At 38.4% G+C, this 25,129-nt stretch overlaps 2 protein-coding genes across 8 annotated transcripts in view; one reads left to right on the top strand and one right to left on the bottom strand.

The window, feature by feature from the left end:
* GPR146 (G protein-coupled receptor 146) overlaps positions 1–12,414 on the top strand; it is a 55,081-nt gene extending 42,667 nt beyond the window's left edge. For 3 of the 5 annotated variants that reach the window (XM_076351322.1, XM_076351323.1, XM_076351327.1), the window contains one exon: positions 7,504–12,414. In XM_076351322.1, coding sequence (XP_076207437.1) covers positions 7,548–8,552 — 1,005 coding nt within the window. In that variant the 5' untranslated portion in view covers positions 7,504–7,547 and the 3' untranslated portion in view covers positions 8,553–12,414. Of the gene's footprint in view, positions 1–4,509; positions 4,703–4,743; positions 5,139–7,503 lie in introns of those variants that run through there. The other 2 variants (XM_076351325.1, XM_076351324.1) reach the window with 2 other exon arrangements.
* CHLSN (cholesin) overlaps positions 1–25,129 on the bottom strand; it is a 137,893-nt gene that overhangs the window by 80,509 nt on the left and 32,255 nt on the right. The gene's annotated exons all lie outside the window — the stretch shown is intronic.

The raw sequence follows: 25,129 nt of genomic DNA, 5'->3' as shown, positions 1-25,129 counted from the left end.
AGCCTCCCCATTTTGCAGGAATTTCATTTGTCTCTTCTACCCTGTAGTACTTGGTTATTACAACCTTCCAGACCACTACTACACGCCACTCTCTAACAGATAATGGTCTCTTAAAAACACCCTTTGGCAGTTTTTATTACGGTTTCCAGAGTAGTTGATCTTTTTTGTCTTTCTTTATTGGAATATATTATCTGTTCTCATAAGATTTAAGCTGCTTAAAAACTGAGGGGGAAAAAGAAAAAAGAAAGCAAACACAGCTACCCGTTTCTGGTGGATACACACGTTGTTTTGAGCAACCTTCTATGAACTACGAAGACAGAAGAAAGTTCTTCAGTTCTAACCTAATATACCATCTTGAAAAACAGTTGCCGTAACCTAAAATCAAGTTTTCCTCTCTTTCTTTGAAACCAAAGGAGCATCTGAACTCATTTGTTGATGCGTACTGATCTGTGACAGCAGTTTGCAGAGACTTACTTCTGACATGGCCTTACACGAACTCAGATTCCCAAAGAGATGTACAATCTAAATAGAAACAAAGCGTGCAGCTGACACTGTTAATAGTTTTATATTATATGGAATTACATTAAGAATAATAATAATAAAATAATAATGATGATGATGATGATGTAAACAAAAGGTTAAAACAGGAAAAAAAAAACTGCATCTATTTAGTAGGTTGCCAAGAGGCCAGGGGCAGTAAGCAGATTATCATGGCACAAGTGGGATCTGAATGACCAGGTAGCTGCTATGGAGATGATTTACCAGAAAGATGGTGCTTACAGAATGAAAGAATAAACAAGTGACAGCGGTTGCCAACATCTGTGGAGCAATAAAAAAGGTCACTTGGCAAGTGAGAGAGGGGCCCACAGGAAGGAGCTAAGTTTTGAAGTGCTCTGAAGACAACATATATTCAGAACTTCTGGAAAAGCAGAGAGTGAGTAACCTCAAAGGATGACTAAAGGAAAATGCGAAGGCCAATTTCAGAAGCATGGGTATCTCTGTACTCATTCCATGTGTGACAGAAATATACCCTTATAGTTCTTGAGACTTCAGTTTTCATTGTTGAAAAACAATGTTGACTCAACATGACTAAGAACAGCCTGAGATGTCACACGGGAAAGTAACAGAGAAGTAAGAAGTGAAAAAGAGTATCATATTTAGAAACCCTGTGATAAGTCCAATATGATATCATATAAGTGTCGTATGAGCAAATAATGACGGGAGGTGCAGCGTCAACCGTAATGGAGTCATCAGGAAGAGGAAAATAAGAGCCAGGCAGATGTGAAAAACAAGGTGGTTTTTTTTTTTAAACAGGGGGAAATGTACCTAAGCATTTATGTCTGGACAGAAGGAATGCTTAAGGAATTACACTGGACCAAGGGGAGGCAATAAGCTATAAAGCTGGAAATGGGCTCACAGCACTCAAAATGTGCAGAATTAAGCAGGAGTAGGCAACAGTTGGATGGCATGAGCCAAAGGTCTTTTTTAAAAATTTTTAACTATTGTTATGCTGCTACTAAAGCAAGCTCATAACTGCAAAGGGAATGGGTTTAGAAAACCAAAATCTGAGCCTAATGACGAGGGTGAAATCAGTGGGACCAGGAGGCTGGGCGCCTGCTCTTCCCATGAGTTCGCTTGCCAGGGGTGACAAACCGCTTGCTCCGTGCTCCCTCCCCGCAGGACCAGGGACAGACAGTGCTACTGTAAAAAGAAAAAGCCACCCCTCTTCCAACTGACCTACTCTTGCTTTTTCATTTGTACTTTAAACATCCAAGACAGGGTTATATTCAATGCTACTTTATATCAGTTATTCTTGTTATTTAGTCATGGCTTCTTTCACATCATACTGCACTGAATTAACTACATTATAAAATGGAACCGATATCAATTACAAACATACCACCCGCCAAACTGGTCAATGATTGCACCACAAAGACATAAATGATAGGGTTGGAAGGGGCCTGTTTTTCAGCCCAGCACCCAGTATCAAGCAGGATTTTCTTCTCCACTAATGTTAAAAGCATTTTATCTGAGCTGTATCATTATACTATAAACAGCAGCAACTCAGCACCTGCATAAGGAAAGTCTATTCTGAAACCTACTTTCCTGCACTGCTGCATTTTTTTTCCCTTCACATCTAACCTGGGCAATCTAGTTTTACTTTTCTGTATATCCAGCCAACAAGTCTTCTGTTAATCCCTATGGCATGTACATAAGCTAGTAAGCCTAAAAACACGTCACGTTACCCAGACTGCGAGGTAACACACTTCATTCCCTTGCACTTGAGAGTTCGGAGTGTATTCCCCTTGAGGTACAACTAACTGCAGGTATGCTGTTTTCCAGAATTACCAATCATCCATTATTTACATTTTTAAGAATTAATCCATAAATAATAATTAGCATGTCACTTTCAAAAAGCACCTTACAAACTGATGAGTAGCTTACAATCCACTAAGTCATGGTTTATGCATATATTTAACACTTCTGGCCAAGCTTTTCTGTTTTCTCAATCTTGATCTGAAGCAAACCTGTGCCATCCAGCAAAGCTCTACATAGCGCTCAGCCTTCCCCTATGCAGCACCCTCAGATTTCAGTCTCTGTAGAAATTAAGAGATCCTGTGGGAACTCTAGAAGACCTGATGAAGGTAGGAGTCTTAGGCCTGTTTAGAGACTTACCTTCTTGGCAACAGCTTTATTAGCTACGTATGGTTTATAACGATATTACAGCTTGTGAAAACACATATTCAGAGGTTAGATAATCTAGATGAGAGCTATCTCACACATAGATGATAACAGAGCAAGTAGACAAATCGTTTATTGTCTAAACAAAAAAATCTGCAGAGCAAGAGATAGTGCTACAGCTGGATAAAGGTTTGGGGTTTTTTTAAGTCAAATAAAACAATCAGAGCATAGAATGGTCACGCTTGAAACTGTTAACCAACCTGCTCTGCAACTTAGTGCTGCATTATGAATGCAAATGTCGGAAAAAACCCTGACTGCAGCTATGGACTCCGTAATACAACTAAGCAGCACTTCATTTTTTTTCCTCATTTTAATTGAAGACCACTTTACACATCTTTTCTAAAATAATCTTTGCCACCAAGTGCTCTTAACTTTTTGTGCAGTGTTATAAGATTTTCTTAAGGACTTCATGTAAATTTTTATCTAAATAAAACCATGTTCAATTTTTATGACATGTAAAGAAATTGGCTTTCAGCCAAGTATCAGAACTCTGAAAGTACTTCTGCATTAACACCTTTCCTACTTTGCTGTTTCGCCAGTGAACTTATGATGATTAAAGTTCTTCTAAAGTTTTGAGGCAGCAAAGACTTGATGCCACAGTTTGTAACACAGTTATCCATAGCACATACGCAATTCTATCTGTGGACTACGTATCAAATAGGAACATAGGAATTTTCTGCCATTTGGGAGTTGCAGTGGTTTTACAGTATTCATAATGAATTGTTAAATACAAACCAAGAAGCACAGACCTTGCCTAAAAAAAACAAACTGCAGTCAGATAGAGTAACTCAACACAAACTGAGTAACCATTTTTAGCATTTCTCTGGTACTTATTCCATAAGCACCTACTTAATTTTTAATTAAGGGATTTTTCATTGGTGTTTATTTGCTATGGAATAAACCCTCAGAATCTCTAAATAGAAGACAAATTATTTCGAAAAAGTAAGGCAGCTCTTGGTTTTGGTTGACAGTATCGGTTAAAAATATACTTTGAAGGTAATAACTTTAGTTCATTAGTCTGAGGAGTTTCCATATAAACAACAGAACAACCACAGTACAAAATTCAGTATGGGATAAATTATCAACCTGCAGTTCAGAAACTCTTTCAAGAAATGATCAAGAAAATTAAAGTTGTAGAGAATATACACACGTCCATTAATTGCGAGTGACATGCCAATGCTCTTGAGAACAATCGTCAACTTTGCAAAAAAGGAAACAGAATGGAATCCATAATACCATCACAAAATGAGGCTCACATCATAATGCCTTTTCACAACGCCAAAACAATCTCCAAATTCAAAGTAAATGCTCAGAAACTTTTCTTCCTAGCTTGTATTACAAGCTAGCTCACCTTCGCAAGCAGGACAAGCACCTGTGCGCTTCATAATACATTAATTTTTAAATACTGATTGTTTAGGATGTATGGCCTATAAAAATGAAACCTCAGAGCTACATATTCTCATCCCAGGTTAAAAATAAAACCCACGCTCTTAAACGAGAGCTGCTGATTGCACTTGCAGGGAACGGAACAGCCTCTCCAATGCCCCCAGAGAACCCCAGCGCAGATGACAATACCATAACAAACCTGTGCGCTCCAGCAGCCCGTATATTTTAAGTAGTAAATCTGAAACCCAGAGACTAAACTGAGCTGGATCCAACAGCTCGCTCCCCTCCGAGCGGAGCCTCTCACTTCTAGAAGCTGGCTGTAAACAGGGAAAGGGAGGGGCCTGCCGCCTGCCAAGCCAAGCAGAAACTTGTGAGTAACTTATAGAGGAAAAACAAGTGCAGCGCAGGCAGACGGGCAGGGTAGCACGCTGCCCGGGCGCTGGCGAGAGGCGATCACCATGTTTTCAAGGGGAAGCCAGGCAGGGCTTTGCAGCCGGCTGCCTTCCTCAGCAGCGCTGCTTCTCAAACGCGTGCGGATCCGGCAGCGCGGAGGAATGTAAAGCGCGAATTAAAGGTAAGAGGCTTTACAGCGACGCTGCTGGGGTTGGGGCCGTGGGAAAGGCGGGCTGGAGAGCGAGCGGCGGCTGGCAGGACGCTCTTTCCTTCCACGTTTTAAGTCCTGATTTTAATTCTCCATGTGATAAAAGTATAAAAGCGGACAAGACCAGGGGAAGCATTAGGGAAGGCTGAGTCAGCCCGCAGTAAACAAGAGGACTGCAGCATTCACTTATGCAACAGAGTCAACCTGGGACTGCAAAACTACTTTTGACTGGAGAAGGGGTTAGTTTAGGTCGATCGAGTAAAACTGCTGCATCCGAAGCTTCGTAAGGATGTCCCCAGACGTGGTCCGTGGAGACAAAACTGCCTTTAAAATGACAAAAGACACGGCTGGGTGAGAAGTGCTGAGCTGGGCCTGTACAGCACAGCAAACAGGTTCAGTGCCTTCGCAGGTAAGTGACAATTAAAAATGGGCGATTTCTACGTTAGTGGCAAAAATACCTCATCTGGTAATTTAGAAGTCATCAAAAAATGTCTTCAGAAAGTATTTTTATTTTGGATTTTATTTTTGCTCATTTCGGAGGTAAGTTTCGTAATTTCGTAAGATTACTACTTAATACAATGAATTGCCTACAATTTCTATCATTAAAATGGAATTGTCTTATTTAACTGCATTTAGAGGATGTAAAGAAGAAAGGGGTAATTACTAAAAACACTTGTGAAACCAGACATCCCCCTACTCTATAAAATATAAAGCGTGGTAGCAAAGACTGCTGATCTTCTGAGACAATATACAGGCAAGTATTCTGTGGCTGATGTAATTCAATCTGGAGTCATCAAAGCTACATGCTTAAGGATAAACCTACATAATGGAATTACGTGATTGTACCCATGCCTGTGCTTAGTCACCCTTGCACTCACTGTAATGCATACATTCGCAATATCTAGTTCCAGTCTGCTGCTTTGGTTGAATCAAGTCATAACAGTTCAATGAGATGTAATTTTGGTTGCCTTCAACTGTGCAAAACAGCTTTTCTTTAAAAAAAAAAACAAACCCTAACCAAAAACAAAAAAAAAAACCACCACACACCAAAAAAAACCACACACCTTTCTTAAACTTAAAACAACAGATGCTTCCTGAAAATAAACTGGGTTGTTTTCAGTGCTCGAAAATAGTACGAGGATTGAAAGACAACATAAAGATATCATACTTCCTACTCAGATGCAATACTACAGCTAAAGAACTGATTTGAGAAAACAAAAAAAAGTAAGTTTTTCAACAAAGGTGAAAGAAAGCTTTGAAAACAACAGAACTGCATCTTGTGCTACTGCCACAGAAGCCACTTATCTGAGGAAATCCAACATAGGACAGTGGAATAAAAATTTGTTTGCCCAGCTAAAATTACTGTATTTTTAGCCTGATATCTGGCACGGGCTATGGTATTTAGAAAAAAATGCACACAAAACAACTGCAATGGGAAATAAAAAAATGGAAGTTGACATGATTCTGGAACAAATTCTGTACTATGGCTGAAGTGTCAAAGGATTAGCACTAGAGACGCAACCACGTATCCATATGCTTACAAAACCCATACTGTATAGTTTAGCCGTATGGTTCATAGAGTATAGCATGTTGTCTAGTAACATTCATTTTAATTGCACAGTGTTTATTGTGGATTTGATTAAATCTTGTTCCCTGTCTGGAAAGAATGCAGGGACGTGTACTTGTACTTCCCTATATGTGCTAAATGGGAAGAACACAAAACAACGCTGAGTATCTGACAGGATCAGAGTACACGTGACAGGGGAAATCACCTGCTGCATAAGTTCTGCACTGTCCCAGAAACGGGCTGGCACAAATAGCTACCGTGATTTTAAGGCTGCGAATGTTTTCACTTGTACTTTAGAGATTACTTATTTCCGCATTTTGGAAAGAGACGTTTCATGATGGCTTTGAAGTTCACTGATTTCAGTTAAAATGTTATCTCTTTACTGATGATTAAAGCAAAGATAGCTGGACAACAACTACTGATACTAGCATACTTTTTAAAGAATTCAAGCTATTTTGAGAGGAAATGATAGCTAATTCTTGCCTTTTTGGAAAGTCAGGCTGCTCTGATATTAGGTTCCCTAGACTACAGAGGTCCATTGTTTTTTCAGAACTAAATGGTTATAGGCTGGAAGTCTGAGTATGAACTGACCTATGAAAAAAAAAAAAACCAACAAACACCTTTCACCTCATTTCCCAGTTTCCTCTAGTCTTTGTCAATTTTATCAGTGATCCAGTATACATCCACTATACTACCTTGGATGTGCCTCCTAAGAAAATATCTTTTCAAGAGAAAGCTTATTTAACACCTTAGAGAACTCTATTCTCCATCTTATTGCTAAGATTTGTGCTTCAGCTTATATCCTTCAATTCTTCAGCAACTACCCTTATATATTATTAGCTATATAAAAGATACTGTTCAATAATTTTAAAAAACATTGTACTAATCTTCATGTATATTACACTGGTACTTATTTTAAAGATATACATTTTATGATTTAATTTTGTTGCGTCCTGTATCAACTCATTTGCCACTAATTTCATTTAAATTAAAACTTCAGAACATTTACTAGTCTCATGAAATTTTGAATCACAGATGACTTTCTTGTAGACTAACAAGATCAAAAGGCATTTCAGTCACTGACCTTAAATTGATCAGTTACGTGAAGGGTATAATCTCTATCTTTAAAATGTTTTCTTCATACTACATTGCATTTCACTTACAGTATAATATTTCAACAATACTTTCACTATTTCTCTTTCTACAGAAAAGCTGGTAACCAGCAGAGAAGATACAAAAGCTAAAATCACTATGTGGAGCTGTGAAACCTTAAACAACAGTACCGAGAACAGTGAGGACCAGCATCTCTGCTATGACTTCCACCTTGTGCTTTCCATCTTTTCCCTACTCTACCTCATTATATGTTTCCCAATTGGCCTTTGTTACAATGGCTTGCTGGTCCTAGTTAATCTCTATAACAAAGCTACTATGACTATGCCAGATGTTTACTTTGTCAACATTGCCATTGCCGGTCTCATCATCAACGCTCTGGCACCAATGTACCTTCTAGGTCTTGCCAATACAAAATGGGCCATCTGGAATTCTAACAATGAAGTTTATATTACCTTACTTATTTTATTCAACGTCTCATCTTTAGTTACCATGTACTCTACTACATTACTCAGTCTGGACTACTACATTGAACGTGCTCTACCTAGAACTTACATGTCAAGTGTGTACAACACCAAACACGTTTGTGGATTCATATGGGGTGGTGCCATGCTTACAAGTTTTTCATCTCTCCTGTTCTACGTCTGCAATCACGTATCCACTAAAATAATTGAATGTTCCAAGATGCAGAACAAAGAAGCAGCAGATGCCATTATGGTCTTTATCGGGTATGTTGTACCAGCTATCGCTGTACTGTATGCACTTATATTAATCTTGCGAATACGCAAAGAGGCTACACCACTGGATCAAGACACTGGACGATTAGATCCATCGGTGCACAGGCTTTTGATTGCCACAGTCTGTACACAGTTCACGTTATGGACACCCTATTATGTTATTCTCTTGGTAAGCACATTTACTAATGCACAAGGAAGAATTTCAGATGACAATTACAGTCGAATATTACATTTTACCAAGATTTTATCAAAATTCTTGGCTTTCTCAAGCAGCTTTGTAATGCCTCTGCTCTACAGATACATTAACAAAAACTTTCCCAACAAATTACGACGTTTGCTTAAAAAGATACACTGTGGGAATCAAGGGTGTTCTCATGAACGCACAGTAGTGCAGCAAGTTATGACGTAGGTATGAAAAAACACTCTGGTGCTCTGTTACTGCAGTACTTAACATACCAGTACTGGGACTGTGATATTGCTGTGTTGGCACTCAGAGTCATTAATGTGAGAGTCCCAACCAAGAGGCTGGAAGGAGCTTTCCATTACAGTTAAATGAAACAGTCTTAATTTTCAAATAGTTAATTGTTTGCCGAAATCTTGTGAGACTGGCCTATGTGCTGTAATACCTGTGACATCTAATACTTTCAGTGCACTGAATTGGTTACAGGGCAGACACTCGTGTCTTCATCGTTCTAATATTCCTGTCTGAAGAAATCACTAAGCAGTTTATTGAAGTCTTGACTGAAGACACAGCACCTTGTATTTTGTATAGAAAAAGGTATTGCCTTATTTTCTGTACAAAGAAGTAACAGTGCTATCCTTGATGAAGTAAATAGCATTTTTCAATGAAGATGATATAGATGATCTCTACTAAAGATCATATTATCCAATTATACATGTCCAAGTAGTAAATGTTAATTATAAATTAAATTATTTAATTTCTTTCTCCATCAATGATTCCCCTCTAAAAGAAGCCTAATTTACCATTTTCAGAAATTATTTTCTCGCACGAACTAACCTAAGTTTTAACGTTTATGGTAAATTCCTTTTTTTCTAGATATAACAATTAACAAAAATGTGTTTTATTTTTCCAGTGCTTTGTTTGCATCCTAAAACATTTCAAGAATTCAGAAATATTTATTAACTAATTCTAAGGGAACTGAGAAATGTTTGTTCCACATATTAAAATGAAGGACACAGTGGTTTACAAAGCTAAATCAAAATTTAACTAGTAAAGAATGTCTGGCTAAGTGTTATGGTCCACATATGTTCATGTAACAAGAGTAATTATCTTAAAAATAAATATGTTTATGATTAACATTTTGTATTTTCAAGGGATATGTTTGCAACAAATAAATTAAAGTCTCTTTAATCTAGGGCATCACTGGAGGTTTGGAAACCATATAAAATCCCTCAATACATAGAAGATTTTAAAATGGGAGTAATATATAGGAATCACAGTCAGCATCAGTTCTTTGCTGACCACTCAGAAATGGAGTGCCTCCCAGTGTCATTCTTGAATACACAATAAAAGTATAGTTTCTGTATTTCACAGTGGGGATGAAGAAATCCAATCCAGATTGCCAAATTTTACTGAGCATATGAAATACATAAGAAACACAAACATGCTGCAGGAAGCAAATTAACAGTTACCCACAACAGCAAACTACGAAACGTTGACCCAGGAACTACCTGTTCCTATGCTGTTGTTGCATTATTAATGACAGAGGAGACGTAGAAGTTAAACTGATATTCTCCCACTGATTTTGGGGTAGCAAGGCATCTTTGTCACTCACCCTGCAACACAGAATTATTTTGTTGCTTAATCTGTCACAACACAACTCAAATTCCGTATGACTATTAAGTGGCTTTTCAAGCCTCTGGTATAGAAAAACCATGGAGCAAAACCAGAATTGAACCTTTTCCATTGCTTATAGCACAATCTCATCTGATAATTGGTCCTCATTTGTCAGCATAGAGACATGCTTAAGTTCTAAGTGGGAAGCAGGTGAGGAACAGCCTTTTCGGATCTTTTCCCTTCTCTTCAACATTATTCAAGTAATTTTGTCTCACAGCCATCTTTGCTTATCTTCTTCATATACAAGCATCTCTAAGTTATCAACATCCAGGTGGAAGACTCTCCATTAATCTTTACTTTTTTAATAGCTTTTCACATTTTACTGATTTTTTTTTTTAACCCTTAAACTCTATATGGTAAATCATCTATTTCTATGGCTTTTTCTCCACCCAAAAACTATCCAGTGCAACTACATTAATTTACTTCATAGTTTCAGCCTGTTGATGAAACCCATGTAAAGCCTTTCCTTATCATTGTGTCTGATTCACACACTAATCTATAGTGCCTCTATGCTGACATGATACTGGCTGCTTTGGTAAACCATTGGGTTGGTTGGTTGGGTTTTTTTCCCCCCCCACTTAATTTGAGAGGTTTTCTATGAATTTCTACACATCTTGAGCATTCAAGCTCACTTCCACACAGAAGTGCTTAAGAAAGAAAACCTTCCTTATAACTGTCAAGCAAAGAGGCTCCTCTTCATCCCATCTGAGGGAAATCAGGTTTCCTAATGCACCACATTAAATCTCTCATGTAAAATCTGTCAAATAAATTCCATCCCATTATGCAGGAAAAATTCCATCGAGGAGGAACTGGCTTATCTGGTGTGAATAGAGGCTTCCAGAACTGGGACGCTGCCAGGACGGTGTGGCTGAACAGGCGGCATTAACTGCAATTTCAGCTTCCATGTTGCTTCCTTACTTCTGTTTCCCCCGTCTCCTAACACATCTTATTTTCTGTCTCTAACAGGACTGTCGCATTTATTTCTGTTCCTTTCTCTCCATGTTAAATTCCCAGTTTCAGATCATGGCTCTTTTATCATCTCTCTTTAGCTTCTTCTCCCATCTTTTCCACTTTTCTATCCGAATGTGCTATTCCATTTAATTTTCATTTTGCTCCTCTGTTTCCGTCCATACTTGGTCTTGTACACTTGGCACCATTCACCACTCACATTTACTTCACTAGACTGACTCCTTTACGATGACCCAAATCTCATTCAATGATTTGACATTACAAATGGATTTATGTAGTAAAATGGAAGCTGCTATTTAAGAGATGGAGAAAGAACAAGTTTTTATATGATTTACCCTTGAAATCGCGAATTTTTTTTTTCTAATCTTTTTTATTGCAGCAGTTAAGTACGTTTGCGTGTATCCTTGATAATATACTAAATGTGATGACAATCGTATAGACAAACAACTTTCATAATTTAATGAACAAGACTGATATCCACTCAACTTTTTTTTAATTTGAGTTAATTTGATGTATTAGTTGCCTCAAAGAAACTGTACCATGGAGCTGCCTGACTGCTATTCTCTTAAGGAAATTCTGAACTTAATTGCAGCACCCTCACATGGTATCTCTTAAAAAGCAGTATCCCAAAAAGTGAGAACTTATATAAAAAACAGTAGATGAGCAAGTACAGTAAAATACTTCAGGAAATACATGGTATCATAAATATGGAAGAACTTTTATAGACAAATCTTTAATACACAAAGTTCTCAAGAATGAGGCCTTTCCATTTCATATACCTGAAGGTTTCTGATGACTGTAAATAGGGGCTTATCTATTTCACATTTAAATAAATATGAGTAAAATACTGTATATATGCAAGATTAAAAAAAATCAGCCTACTGATGTAAAAAGACTTTGCAAAGAATTTATTAAATTATTTCTTAAAGTGTATCATTTAAATGTAAAGCTCTGAACAGTAAGGTGTACTGTATGTTTCTGTATGTATATACTGTATATTAGAAAGTAAGCACTAGTTAAGTGCCATTATTAACAGTGTTATTTTCTCACAGAATTAAATTTAATATTTTAGTTGATCTATGGCTTATACCCTCTTGCTGAACCGCCAATTAAGTCAAATCAATTAACTAACAAAAATGTTGCTCTCTGCTTCTGCTTAAATTATTAACACAGCTAGCTCAAGACAGGTCCTTGTTGACTAACCTAGTAGAGGTCCTAGTTTCAAAAGTTTTCATTTGAGAATCAAATTGAGTTGGTCTCTGAAGACATAATTTCAGTTAATGAAAGAAAGTGATCAACCCCTAGAAAATTTCTGGTTGTATGAAAATGAAGCAATGTGGCCTTCGATATTATGTCAAAATACTACAGAAACGGACTTTCTGCAAAGCCTCACAAAGGAACTACTGACTTATAATAAATTCCCAATAAAAAGTGTTAAAATGTATCTGGTCAGTAAGATGTGTCCTTTTTTTTTTTTGGCCGCCTTGATTAAAAAAAACTATTGTAGACAAGGTTAAATCCGTATTGCTTCGCTGAATCAAAACATAACAAATTGCGTGACTTGGATGTCAAATCAGACATGTTAAGTTATCAGATTTTCCAGGCCATAATTTTGACATCATTAAAATCTCATTATTCATCAGCATGAAGTTAGCTGGGAATGAAAGCAAAGAGACACACCCCCCCAACTCTTTTCAGCATAAAGAATCCTGCAACTAGTAGGATGGAGTAACACTGCACCACAGAAATACAAGGCTGGTGATTAATGCATACATCGGCCATGTCCTTGTCACTTCCTCTCCTTTGTGCTGCCACAAATGAGATCTCGGAAATCAGCTCCCTGCAGAAATTCTCTTGGTTCCCAGAAAAACATAATATAATAACCCATACCTTTGGCATCTCAAAGAAAATTTAGCTCTAGGAGTATAATGTACCTCATAATACATTCATTGCAGTAACCACTGCATATAACCAAAAAATCACTCGCCATGGAACAGTTTACCCCACATATATGAAAACAGTTTCCTGGTTATACTTTCAAAATTAGTAATTTGTTCCCTTTAAGTTTTCTGTAAAGTGTAGGAAGACAGCAAGTAAAAGCATACTCTATTTAAAATGGTTATTAGTGATTTCCTTAAAGGAAAAAAAAAAACCAAACCAACTTGGTCCAAGGCACTCCTGAGTGTTAAGTCTCAGTGAGAAATAAATGAAAGCGGCAACTGTGAAAATGGAAGTTGCAATATTACATCATTTAGTCAAAGCTTAGTACCCGACAAGATGCCCTTACTTCCATACAATGGTTTAAAGAGTATTTTCTGTTACTCTAATTGGAGAGCCAGCATCTCTAAACAAACACAGAGTAGTGATTTTCTGATGCTTCATTCGTCAGAGCTTAAAGATATAACCATCACACATAAAAAGGCTATGTTTCTCATCTGGATTAGTAAAATCCCTTTTATACAACACAGACTTGAAGGATCTTAGGTGATAACAGAGTGAGTTGATAAGCAGCAAGTTAACAAGCCTACAGGTTTGCAAAGGGTGAACTTCTACATAAATGCAAGTAAAAAGAGCTGATCAGGTACAACCAAGTCAATAGGTTTACACTAGTACAAACCAGGCCAACATGGCATCAGAATCTGCTCTTTTCTGTCAAAACAAAGAGATTTCACTGAAGACAACCACGTTGTGGAGCAGTGACAGAAAATATGCAATTAACTATCATATAATAGGAAAATAGGCCCCAAGGTTGCCAAGAAAATATGACAATGCTACCAGAAAACTCAAAGGAAAGTAACACTTTTCTTTTTTAAACTAAGATTCAATTAAATTGTTTTTGTGCTATGTATAAGTACATAGCATGATGTACTTGATGCATAAGTAATGAGCATTTATCATTGCTCATTAAAAATGAAAGCAGTGCAGTGCTCAGGCTGGAGACCTTCTCATGAAGGTCTCATGAGCTTTAATGCAGCAGCACAGGACTGGTAAGAGAAAACAAAAGCAGAATCTGGCCAAGTGCTGCTCTCAGTTCTGCTGTTAGCTGAGGACTTTGAGAAGTACTGACTTTTGCTTAAGTTTCTGCAGCTGTAAAGTGCTCAACGCACTGATGAATCCGAAACACATGCTCTAAGACTAATTTTTGCAGTTTCTTGGTAAGCGAAACCTTGTGTATTTCTTAACTATCTCATGCACTACTTTTTCCAAGTGAAAGCAATCTAAACATACAAAACCAGCTGTGCAGACTGCCATGGCAACAAATTTGAAGTGTGAAATGTTTCCTCTGTTGTATTTCCTTTAGCTTTCCATTATATATCAAAACACTTTGACATATGCTGAATACATTCTTTTTCCATCAGGAGAGAAGAGGATTTATTATCTACTTTGTCATTTCACTTTCTTCCCACCAAGTCCTTTCCTTGGAAGTCCACGTAATTTCCTTATATTCCTTCCTTCTAAAGAACTGGCACTTTCAATTACATTCACAAGAATGGTCAAAATTATTCACAGTCTACAGCAGGCAGAATCCTTATGTTATTACAAATCATGACAGTAAAAGATTTTTAAAACACCAGATTCTTATCAGAGTAGTTATGAATTAAATATACAAATATATTTTAAAAAAAATACTTTCTACCAAAAGTTCTGTAAAACAAACAAAATTTATAACCAGAAAGAGAATAAATTTTATGTAGTTTAAAAGTACTTGATGATGCATTATATGAAAAGATAAATAAGCAGCATAAACGCTCCCAACTCAGACCTGGAGAGAACACTAGTAAGAAAAGAAAGAGAAACAAATTTACAATTAGACACATCCTGCAGGAACTGTACCTGCAAGTATACTGCCCAACAGTGGGAATAATTCTGCTATAAAAAAGCAGAGAAGGTGCTCAACTCTGGATAAAGTTAACCTTCAAAAACACAGAATTAATCTCCTAAATTAAAGTGTTTTTATCACAAATCTCACTGATACCAATAGGAAGTTCTATGTATTACTGTGGTGGGTTGACCCTGGCTGGACGCCAGGTGCCCACCAAGCCGCTCTATCACTCCCCTTCCTCAGCTGGACAGGGGAGAGAAAATACAATGAAAGGCTCGTGGGTCAAGATAAGGACAGGGAGGTCACTCAGCAATTACCATCATGGGCAAAACGGACTCAACTTGGGGAAAATTAATTTAATTTATTACCAATCAAATCAGAGTAGGATAATGAGAAATAAAACCAAATCTTAAAAACACCATATCCCCACCCCTCCCTTCTTCCCAGGCTTAGCTTCACTCCCGATTTTCTCTACCTCCTCCCGCCCAGCAGCGCAGGGGGACGGGGAATGGGGGTTGTGGTCAGCTCATCACACCTTGTCTCTGCTGCTCCTTCCTCTGCAGGGAGAGGACTCCTCACACTCTTCCCCTGCTTCAGTGTGGGGTCCCTCCCACAGGAGACAGTCCTCCACAAACTTCTCCAACATGTCCTTCCCACAGGCTGCAGTTCTTCACAAACTGCTCCAGCGTGGGTCCCTTCCACAGGCTGCAGTCCTTCAGGAGCAGACTGCTCCAGCGTCGGTCCCCTGTGGGGTCACAAGTCCTGCCAGCAAACCTGCTCCAGTGGGGGCTCCTCTCTCCACGGGTCCACAGGTCCTGCCAGGAGCCTGCTCCAGCACGGGCTTCCCACGGGGTCACAGCCTCCTTCGGGCATCCACCTGCTCCAGCATGGGGTCCTCCACGGGCTGCAGGTGGATATCTGCTCCACCGTGGACCTCCATGGGCTGCAGGGGGACAGCCTGCCTCACCATGGTCTTCACCACGGGCTGCAGGGGAATCTCTGCTCCGGCGCCTGGAGCACCTCCTCCCCCTCCTTCTTCACTGACCTGGGTGTCTGCAGAGTTGTTTCCCTCACATATTCTCACTCCTCTCTCCAGCTGCAGTTTGTTGCACAGGTTCCCCCCCACCTTCTTAAATATGTTATCAGAGAGGTGCTACCACCGTCACTGATGGGCTCAGCCTTGGCCAGCAGTGAGTCCATCTTGGAGCTGGCTGGCATTGGCTCTGTCGGCCATAGGGGAAGCTTCCAGCAGCTCCTCACAGAAGCCACCCCTGTAGCCCCCCCACGACCAAAACCTTGCCGTGCAAACCCAATACAATTACCAATTACAAAATTAATTTAAAAGCCTAATTTTAGCAACAACATTTGCAAATTTAAGCTAAAATTTATCTTGAAGTGGGCAGAATTTCCACAACTGTTTCTTAACTCATCTCCAAAACCTTAAAGGTCATTTTGAAATTAATTCTGGTATTAGGTTATCAAAGCTGTTGTAGAAACTCCATCTGGTGGTCACTAGCAGAATACTCTTGCAGTTCCCAAAAGCGGTAAGATCAGTAAAACTGATGAAAGGATTTGAGTTAATCATTACGGGGAAAAAAAAAATAAAAATAAAAATCAGTCCCAGTTTCTGGGTAAACACAGATTTGTACTAGCTGGTCCTGTCTGCAGGCAGTAAGGGTATTCCTGCAAGTATTTGTAAGAAAAAACAAAATTAACCATAACTTCTACAACAAGCTGCTGCTGCGAGGATGAGGCAGGTAAGAGAAAATTCTGTTGGAAGAAACACATCTCAACAATGGTTAACTTTGGTTTTGAACCTAACAGAAGGATATTTAACCAGGCTATTAGGTCTGATTATTCACAAGAAATAAATATTTATAAAAAAGCATATGTTTCTTGTATTGTTTTATGAAACATCTGGTACCAGTCATTGTGGTTGACAAGATGCTCAAAGATCAAAGGAAGTGCCATTCCCATTCAGCTCCAGAGCACTGTAATTCTTTCTAATTAAGTTATGGTTTCACTAGTTCACAATCAAATAGATTTCATACTTAATTAATACAGAAGTTTCTGAAATTTTTCAAGTCAGCCTATGTGCAATTAAAAAATCATTCTAGCACCTGCAGTGCTATGCAGAGACCAGCTCTCTTATAAAACTTGCCATTAGAAAAAGCTTTTTTCCACCCTTTAATAGAAGTAGAGTATTATTTGGAAATACAGGCAATTTTTGAGCTCTCATAGCTGAGTTACGTAGATGATCTACCCGTTCTGAGGAATTTATTTTGTGATTGATAGAAACATTACTGTATAGTAATAATAATAAAATACTGTTTATAAAACAACTTACATTACAAACAATGCCCAAATAAGCCAATATAAAAATCACTAATAGTGAATCATGGGCAAGCAACCCTGAGATGCAAAGGCAGCGATCACACAGCACAGAGCATGGCTGTTCTAGAACAAAAGGAAGAAATGTTGATTTACAACCAGCCTCTGAGGCATAGGTAATTATTAATACCAGTACTTATGTATACACATCTCCAACTTGTGCTTTTTTAACCCTATCCAAGCAGAGAGTTCCAAGCAGAGGCAGTAAGACTATCAAGTTTTACAAATTCACATAGCTCCAAGTACCTTATAAATCAGCATAAGCATCTGAATTCCACTTAAAAAACCCCCACACTCAAAAAACCCTCCCAAAACCAAACATGCAGGGAATATAATACAATAAAGACATGCAAGGTTTTTTTAATTCTAAAATTCATTCATAAACAAGATTCCTTTAACTTTCTTCAAGCCAGCAATTCTTGGTTTTGTGTACAACTTCCCTGCTTTCTACCCCCCCCAGCTTTTTATGTCAAAGGCCTAATGCTCCATGGTCTTTTAATCAAGGATACAAATTTGCTTGCTGTCAAGTAAAAAAAGACTAAAAATACATAAAATTAAATGCAAGGCCTTTCACAAGAACAGTTTTACAGAGTGACTAGCAACTGTGCATCAAAATAACAAAAGCTGTAGAACAGATGCTTTGCTCAAAAAAATTTTTTTCCAGGAATCTTGAGTTATTGCATTAATACAAGTAGCCTTAAGGTGCTAAAATGCCACCAAGAAAAAGTTTCCAATATGTAAGCTCAGCCCTTGAAGAGCATCAAAGCAATCTTTGACTAACTCTGTGGCTAATATCCCACACAAGTTATTTTTTTGTTACATAACAACACTAGAGGAAAAATTAAGATGGAAATACATAGTAGTTTATGAAAAATATCGTTGAAAAAAATTGTAGACTATTTCACAATTCAAAATTCCAGTAACACAGCAATTGCTTTTCATCATAATACACTGGGGAACAGGCAATAACAGCCATTTAATATTCCAAAACAATCCTATCATACTACACAGGGACAGTTTTCTTAATAACATTACACCAAAAAGGCAAGAAAAGATACAGTTAATCGAGAGCAGAAGACAACAGCATAGTCTAAAAACAGACTTCAGGCTTTCATGCAGGATTAGCTCCCTAACAATAATCATTACCCTAGAGCAATCCAGTCCAATCCTTAGACTAACTGCAAGCTTAGTGCAGCCTTCGGTCTCTGTCCTGGATGACTGTGGCTATTTGATGCTGCACCAAGCAAACAAGAGCTCTACCGCTCAACTGAGTGTTGCAACTCTGCGATGATTCAGAAGGAAGGTGAGCATGACAGAATCACCATCTCCATAGTACTTTACTGGATGGATCTGCTTCAAGCCAGAGAATAGGACGACTGAAATCTCCATGGTTTCAGCATCTCACAAGCCAGAAGCATTGAACAGTGTTTGTTAGAGAAGATGGAGAAGTTTCTCTCATCTGGCATACATGTATATAAAAGAAAGAGACCTCACTTCAAATTAAACCTACTGTCAGGGATCTGTACTCTGATAAACAGATCAGTAATACGGGTCAATTAAGAGAAATTATTGGGTTTGGTCAAAAGAAAAGTGGCTCGCATCTGCTTTCTTGATAATAACATCTGTCACTCAGTACTGGATATCTTTATTTTGCAATAGGAACAATAAGATGTGTTAAAAAATAAACAGGAGTTTTGCCCACCACAGCACAGTGTAGGTGACTAGTGGAATTGCATGTGTCATCAGCCAATCCTTAAATATTGTCACAGCATCTCACAATGTTTAAACATCTGCAACTTCTACCTTTCCTGCCTCCGCCCTATCCGGAACATCATTATCATACATCAACCTTTTCCATTGAGAGCATGTATACTAATACGTACTAATCACGAAGAAATCATAAATCCATGAATCACTTATAAAAATAATAGTAAAATTATGCATCATCCCAAATGGTCACCTAACCACCATTTTTTGCAGTTTTATGAAACATTTATACAACTAAACACTAGTCTGTTTGCCACTGTTCTCATGTGACTTGCACGCTGTGATCATTTAAGCAAATTAAATAAACTGGTTTATTGTTTAAGGAAAGACACAGCTGGTCACACAACAGCATTATCTTGCTTTTCTTTCAGTAATGCATTAACTGTGACAATAACAGCACAGTGAGCTCCTGCCAAAACCACACCCTATAGCTGTTAAGATACTTCAGACTAAGTTTTGTCCGTTTCCATAGACGAGGCAGAATTGCAGCTATCAAGATGGGAATCAGCATGATCTAAACAGAGTAAGAATAGAGTTGGGAAACCTTGATTTTGTAACCTCTATTTCTCCTCTGGGTTTCAATTTATTCCATCAACTCGGAAGAATAAATTTCTCAGTAGCCAAGTTTCTTCACCTGTAAAATGGAGATACTTCCCGATGTGATTCTCTGAATCTATGTACACATTCTGAAATTGTAAAGTTCTACTTTCGCCTGATTCGAAGTATGATAAATGTTCTTGCCCTCTAAATACCACTGAACAATGAGGTTTAATACAGGTTTCAGTCAAAGTATGTGTGCTGGTTTTGGCTGGGGTAGAGTTAATTTTCTTCATCGTAGCTAGTATGGGGCTATGGTTTGGATTTGTGCTGGAAACAGTGCTGATAACACAGGGATGTTTTAGTTACTGCTGAGCAGTGCTGACACAGAGTCGAGGCCTTTTCTGCTTCTCACCCCACCCCACCAGCGAGTGCTGGGGGTGCACAAGAAGCTGGAGGGGACACGGCCGGGACAGCTGACCCCAACTGGCCAAAGGGATATTCCACACCATATGACGTCATGCTCAGCTTATAAAGCTGGGGGAAGAAGGAAGGGAGGGACGTTCGGAGCGATGGCGTTTGTCTTCCCAGGTAACCATCACACGTGATGGAGCCCTGCTTTCCTGGGGATGGCTGAACACCTGCCTGCCGATGGGAAGCAGTGAATGAATTCCTTGTTTTGCTTTGCTTGCATGCGCGGCTTTTGCTTTACCTATTAAACTGTCTTTATCTCAACACACGAGTTTTCTCACTTTTACCCTTCCGATTCTCTCCCCCACCCCACTGGGGGGAAGTGAGTGAGCAGCTGGGTGGGGCTCAGTTGCTGGCTAGGGTTAAACCACAACAGTATGAAATAATGTTTGTAAACGTGATGTTTGAAGATGGGAGCTTTCTCTTAGATTATTTTTTCTTTTTGAAGATAGGAGGCATAAGAAATAGCTTTTCTCTTTTTGCTTTTCTGGTTCTATTTATATAATTTTTCTCATTAGAGGGTAAGTTCCCTTGGAGCTCTGCTTTACTACACCTTACATTGTCAGAAAAGCGATTACTGAATAACAGGAAATGTAGTCTTAACACTGCTGTGTTAGGGCTTATCTTCACTTGAGTTACTCCTTGCTCACTGATTGCTAATTAACTCAGAATAATTTAAACCTTTGTAAAGAGTGGTTTGAATATTCCTTAAACTTTTGGTGCAGTCATTGATTTGTCTTTATTTTACTAATAATCACAAAGGGCACAGCCAGATATCCTTGTGTACATCCACCCAATGCAACTTCAAAAAAAGTACAAAATGCAGCTGTTTGCTGGTGGCCCTCAGCCAAGAAATAATTTCACTCCCTCCCTGCCCCCCAGCAGAGCCATGGTTATCAATCACATGCCTATTCAGATCACTTCAGTGGAAAGTACAGCAACAAACCGATGCCATAACTGTTTAGCATTGCCTCATGTGCACACGTGATCCATTCTGGAAGCTAAAAAGTCAAGTTAGTATCTACCAGTTTATGGCCAAATACTCTCTGAAATTTTACTGCAATTTCAAAGACAATAATTTGACTATGCTTACATAGTTTAGTGTGCTCTCTGCACAGCCTTAAGCCCTAGAAAGAATAAGGTGACACTTCAAATTTGCATCTTTCATGGAAAATCAACAGTAAAAAAGAAAAATTCACCTGACTTGCATACGATTACAATGCATATTTTTTCTTTACCATTCTTAACTACGAGAAATTAATACCAACAAAATAAACCTGGATTTGGGTACACCTCAAAAGCAAATGCTATATACAAAACACCTACACTACACTGCCAGCTTTATCCAGGTTTTTCAGTAACGGTTCGGAGGAAGTACTGTAAATAAAAGGGAAACCATCTACCCAGTCCAACAAACTACTGTGCTGAGATGATCAAAACCAAAGTCAGTATGGGAATTAGAGTATTCTGAATAACATGTGTAAGCTCATTGGAAACCACATTTCACAGAGCCACCAAACTACTGAAGAGCTGTTTTGGAGCACAGCTACTTCACAAAGAACATGAACCTTCAACCTGAAAGCTGAAATGTCTCTGGGCCACTGCTGCAACCCAAGACCCTCCATGCACATCTCTAGTTTCAAAGAAGTATTTGGACTGGTAGTGCTAACCTTCAGGTGGAAATGTAGACCTAGTGTTGAAATATTTTCTCCAGGTAACCCACAAGTCCAATTTTGAAATCGAGACTCATACAGATTTGTCTCTCTTCATTTCTTTGAAGTGTTTTGGCTCTTTCCACATGTTTTTCAGTAAAGCTTGTTAAAGTGCAACAAGTAAGATGCCATGAAAACAGAGCGTGCTGATCAAACACTGGTCACAAATTATCTTCTGAACCTATGAAAGCCACTGCAGATTATTGAAAGGTCACAATAAAAATGTTCTTCCCCATGTGCTGGTATGAGAAAACAGGATGCTACCAATATATTCCAGACAGAAAGGCTGCATGCACTAAAAAAAAAAAAAAAAAAATCATGAGCCAACCCTTTCTTGCTCATTTATATCTGAGGTTTTAAGAACACTATTCAACATAGTCACTAAGACGACTGATGCTGAGCCAGACCCAAAACATACTACAGACTCAAAATCCCATCTTTTAACACCTCATGGTCATTGCAGAGCATCTGGAAAAATAATTTATTGTATGTGTACAATACTGGGAGTGTTCCAAGAGCCAGGACCCATGGAAAAATAGAAATACACCCTATTCTTAAGAAGGTATCTTAGTATTTTTGACATTCACTACTTGTGTTGAGTTTTTGTCTTGTTAAGCAGAGGGCCTTGCTTGGTATTTATTCAACAGGCTTTTCCTTTTCTAGACCTCTAGCACTTAAAACAGCGCACTAGAAAAAAATGTGATTGCAAAGGCTGGCCAATACGCATAGGATTACTTCATGAACAGGAAAAAAATAATCCACTGGATGGCCTCACATACTTAGAAAAGGCAGGGACAAACACTACTTTTCTGTTCTAAAATATCTCACTGCAGAGGATAATTTGAACTTTAAAGTCACATGATGAAACCATAGGTTTGCTAAACATGCAACGTGTATGGTTTGAATGACTTAAACCAAGTTCCTGTTTCCTTTACAGAACTGTATGTTTTTGTAGGCAGCGAGCATCTGGATTTTTCATCGTGATGTACAGCAGCTAAAGAAGTTATTGTAATATATATACACCCTGCTTTCTACATAAATAAAAAGGGCTATATGCTCCAAACAATAATTATATTTCATCTGACTATTCACAGTGAAAGTCTCAGCCCGTTGTATCTGTGGAGCATTTTCTTGAAAAGGTAAGTGCTTTATATTACTTTGGATATGTAACTTTTTATTCATCACAAGAGGCTCAAATTTTGAAGCTAAGGTTATAATTTAAAGTTTTTAGTATTCCCTTCTTTAACAACATTTGAACTACACAAAGTAAAATACTGTATCTGGGAAACATCCTCAGAAAGCTGAAATTTGTAATAAAGCTGAGCATTAAATATAGTAAATGCGAAGACTGTTTTCCGGTAAGTACTTAACTCCCATTGAACCGATGACAGCTAGATGATGAAATACTGTTCAGTGGTCTGGACAAAAGACTCCAGCCATTGCCTAAGAGCAGTTTTTTAAAGGATGGACATTGTTGGATGACCCTAACCATACTGCAGGAATTGTATAGGACAGGAAACACGTCAGCAATGCTGCTTGGTGATTATGTTCAGTTACTGCTGATTCATTTATATTCTGGAAAAGTAAAAATAAAAGCTTTCGGTTTCTCAGAAACTGATTATTTTTCAGAACTTAAGGGTAGGATTTCTTAAGTCTTTACAACCTCAAATACTTGGCCAAGTGTAGGAATTTTGACGTTACAAGAAAGATGAATATAGTATTTTACATTTCAGTCTTTCATATACTGCAAGCTGCCCCCATCTTTTAACTTGGCAGACGTAGTACAAACAGAAAGGACAAATTCACCCCCCAAATTATGTGCAGTGTTTTCACGGGTCGATGCAGGACATGCCCACCAAGAGCCGAGTTTCACGAGGAATATTATATGTATTGCTTTATGACTGGATGAAAGAATATTTTCCTTCTAAAGGCTGGTGACACAATGTAGAAAGACTGCCCTGCCAAACCTTTTACAGAGGAAGAGTTCTGGCTGCCAGTGAGAAACTCCCCGTTTTAGGAGGTCTTCTTTCTAGACTTTAAATAAACAAAAGTTTCCTTGAAACCAGGCTCTCCGTTTGCAAGAGTTAACCATCAAAGTGGGGACGGAGGACCAAAACCAATGAAATCTTAGAGACTAGGTCCTCTCAGTACTGAAAAGTAGTCTTTTCACAACTTGCTATTTTTAAACTGCCTTCTGAACACTATGCTCATTTGCTCAGCTCCGTCTGTTGGAAGTGAAGGATAATTTATTCGCTGTGCTTCAGAAAGTAAATCTCAAGTATATTTGCTTTAACTGCTGACACAAAAAGCAGAGTGGATGACGGTGGGGAAATGGGGCCAGAAAGAGAAAGGAAAAAAAAAAACCAACCAAGAAAGTGAGGCCACATGAAGTTAAGGAAGGATTCATAACATGTGAATGATGGTCAGTGAGGGGGAGCAGAGGTAAAGAAGGGACAAAGTATTGGAGCATGACAATACAGGGAAAGATAATGCAAGTAGCATATTGCAAATTTCCCTCATTAATTAGTATCAGGAGAAACAGGAATAGGCCTGGGTTCTGCCATAGCTTCAGTATATGTGAGCTTTGATGTGCTATATATTACTGTCAGTTACCAGTGAGCAAATAGAAATAACAAAGTCAATTTACATCATAGTATGTTGTGAGGAAAAAAGTTCATTCAGGTCTTGAGGTGTTTGCACTCTAAGCTGACAGATACCACTAAAAGAGTAAAGGACTCGGGGACACCACCAAGCAGAGCATAAACACTACATGTGTTTTGAAATAAAATATATGTCTCTGCAGTGAATCCAAGAACCAGACAAGAACTGAGGGAATACCAGATTTTCTCACAGCAGAGGAAAATTACGTAAGTTCCCTTTTTTTGTTTGTTTGTTTTATAATGGAAACTCAAAGTATTTTGACAAAAATATGTGGTCAGCTGCATGGAGATTCTGATATAAGAGATGTGAGAAATAAACGACCCTCCAGTGCTCTGCTGCTCCCATGGAACATATCTTTTTACTTTAAATTAAATTAGTATTACCAAAAGTCTATGAAAATTTGCAAATATGTTCATCTTACTACAGCAAATGTTGTGAGCTCCTTCATCCCATTATTATTCTAAGCACATATTTACTTTAGTGCAAGGAATGAACTTAATGCTTTGGGAATGTTTTAAACCTGTAAAGCTTACAATTTCTAGGAGTTGCTTTACATGACAGATGAGCACCTTACAGTCATAAGACTCTCTAAAGCTATCCATACTGATGTAAACAAATGTATAGAGAGGTTATGCCATCTGTGACTATATTTAATCAATCAGCTGCAGGGGCTGCAAAGGAGTCAGACTTTTCTGACAGGGTCCAATTTATACTCTCAGCTAGAAAACCATAACGCAGCGACTTCATGAGGTGATGAGCAATACATCTTGTAAAGCGCTATATATCCTCAAATTTCA

The sequence above is a fragment of the Aptenodytes patagonicus genome, chromosome 13 (genome assembly GCF_965638725.1).
Source record: "Aptenodytes patagonicus chromosome 13, bAptPat1.pri.cur, whole genome shotgun sequence".
Taxonomy (NCBI): Eukaryota; Metazoa; Chordata; class Aves; order Sphenisciformes; family Spheniscidae; genus Aptenodytes; species Aptenodytes patagonicus.
Note: the sequence above shows the minus strand (reverse complement) of the source record. Positions and strands in the feature narration are given on the sequence as shown.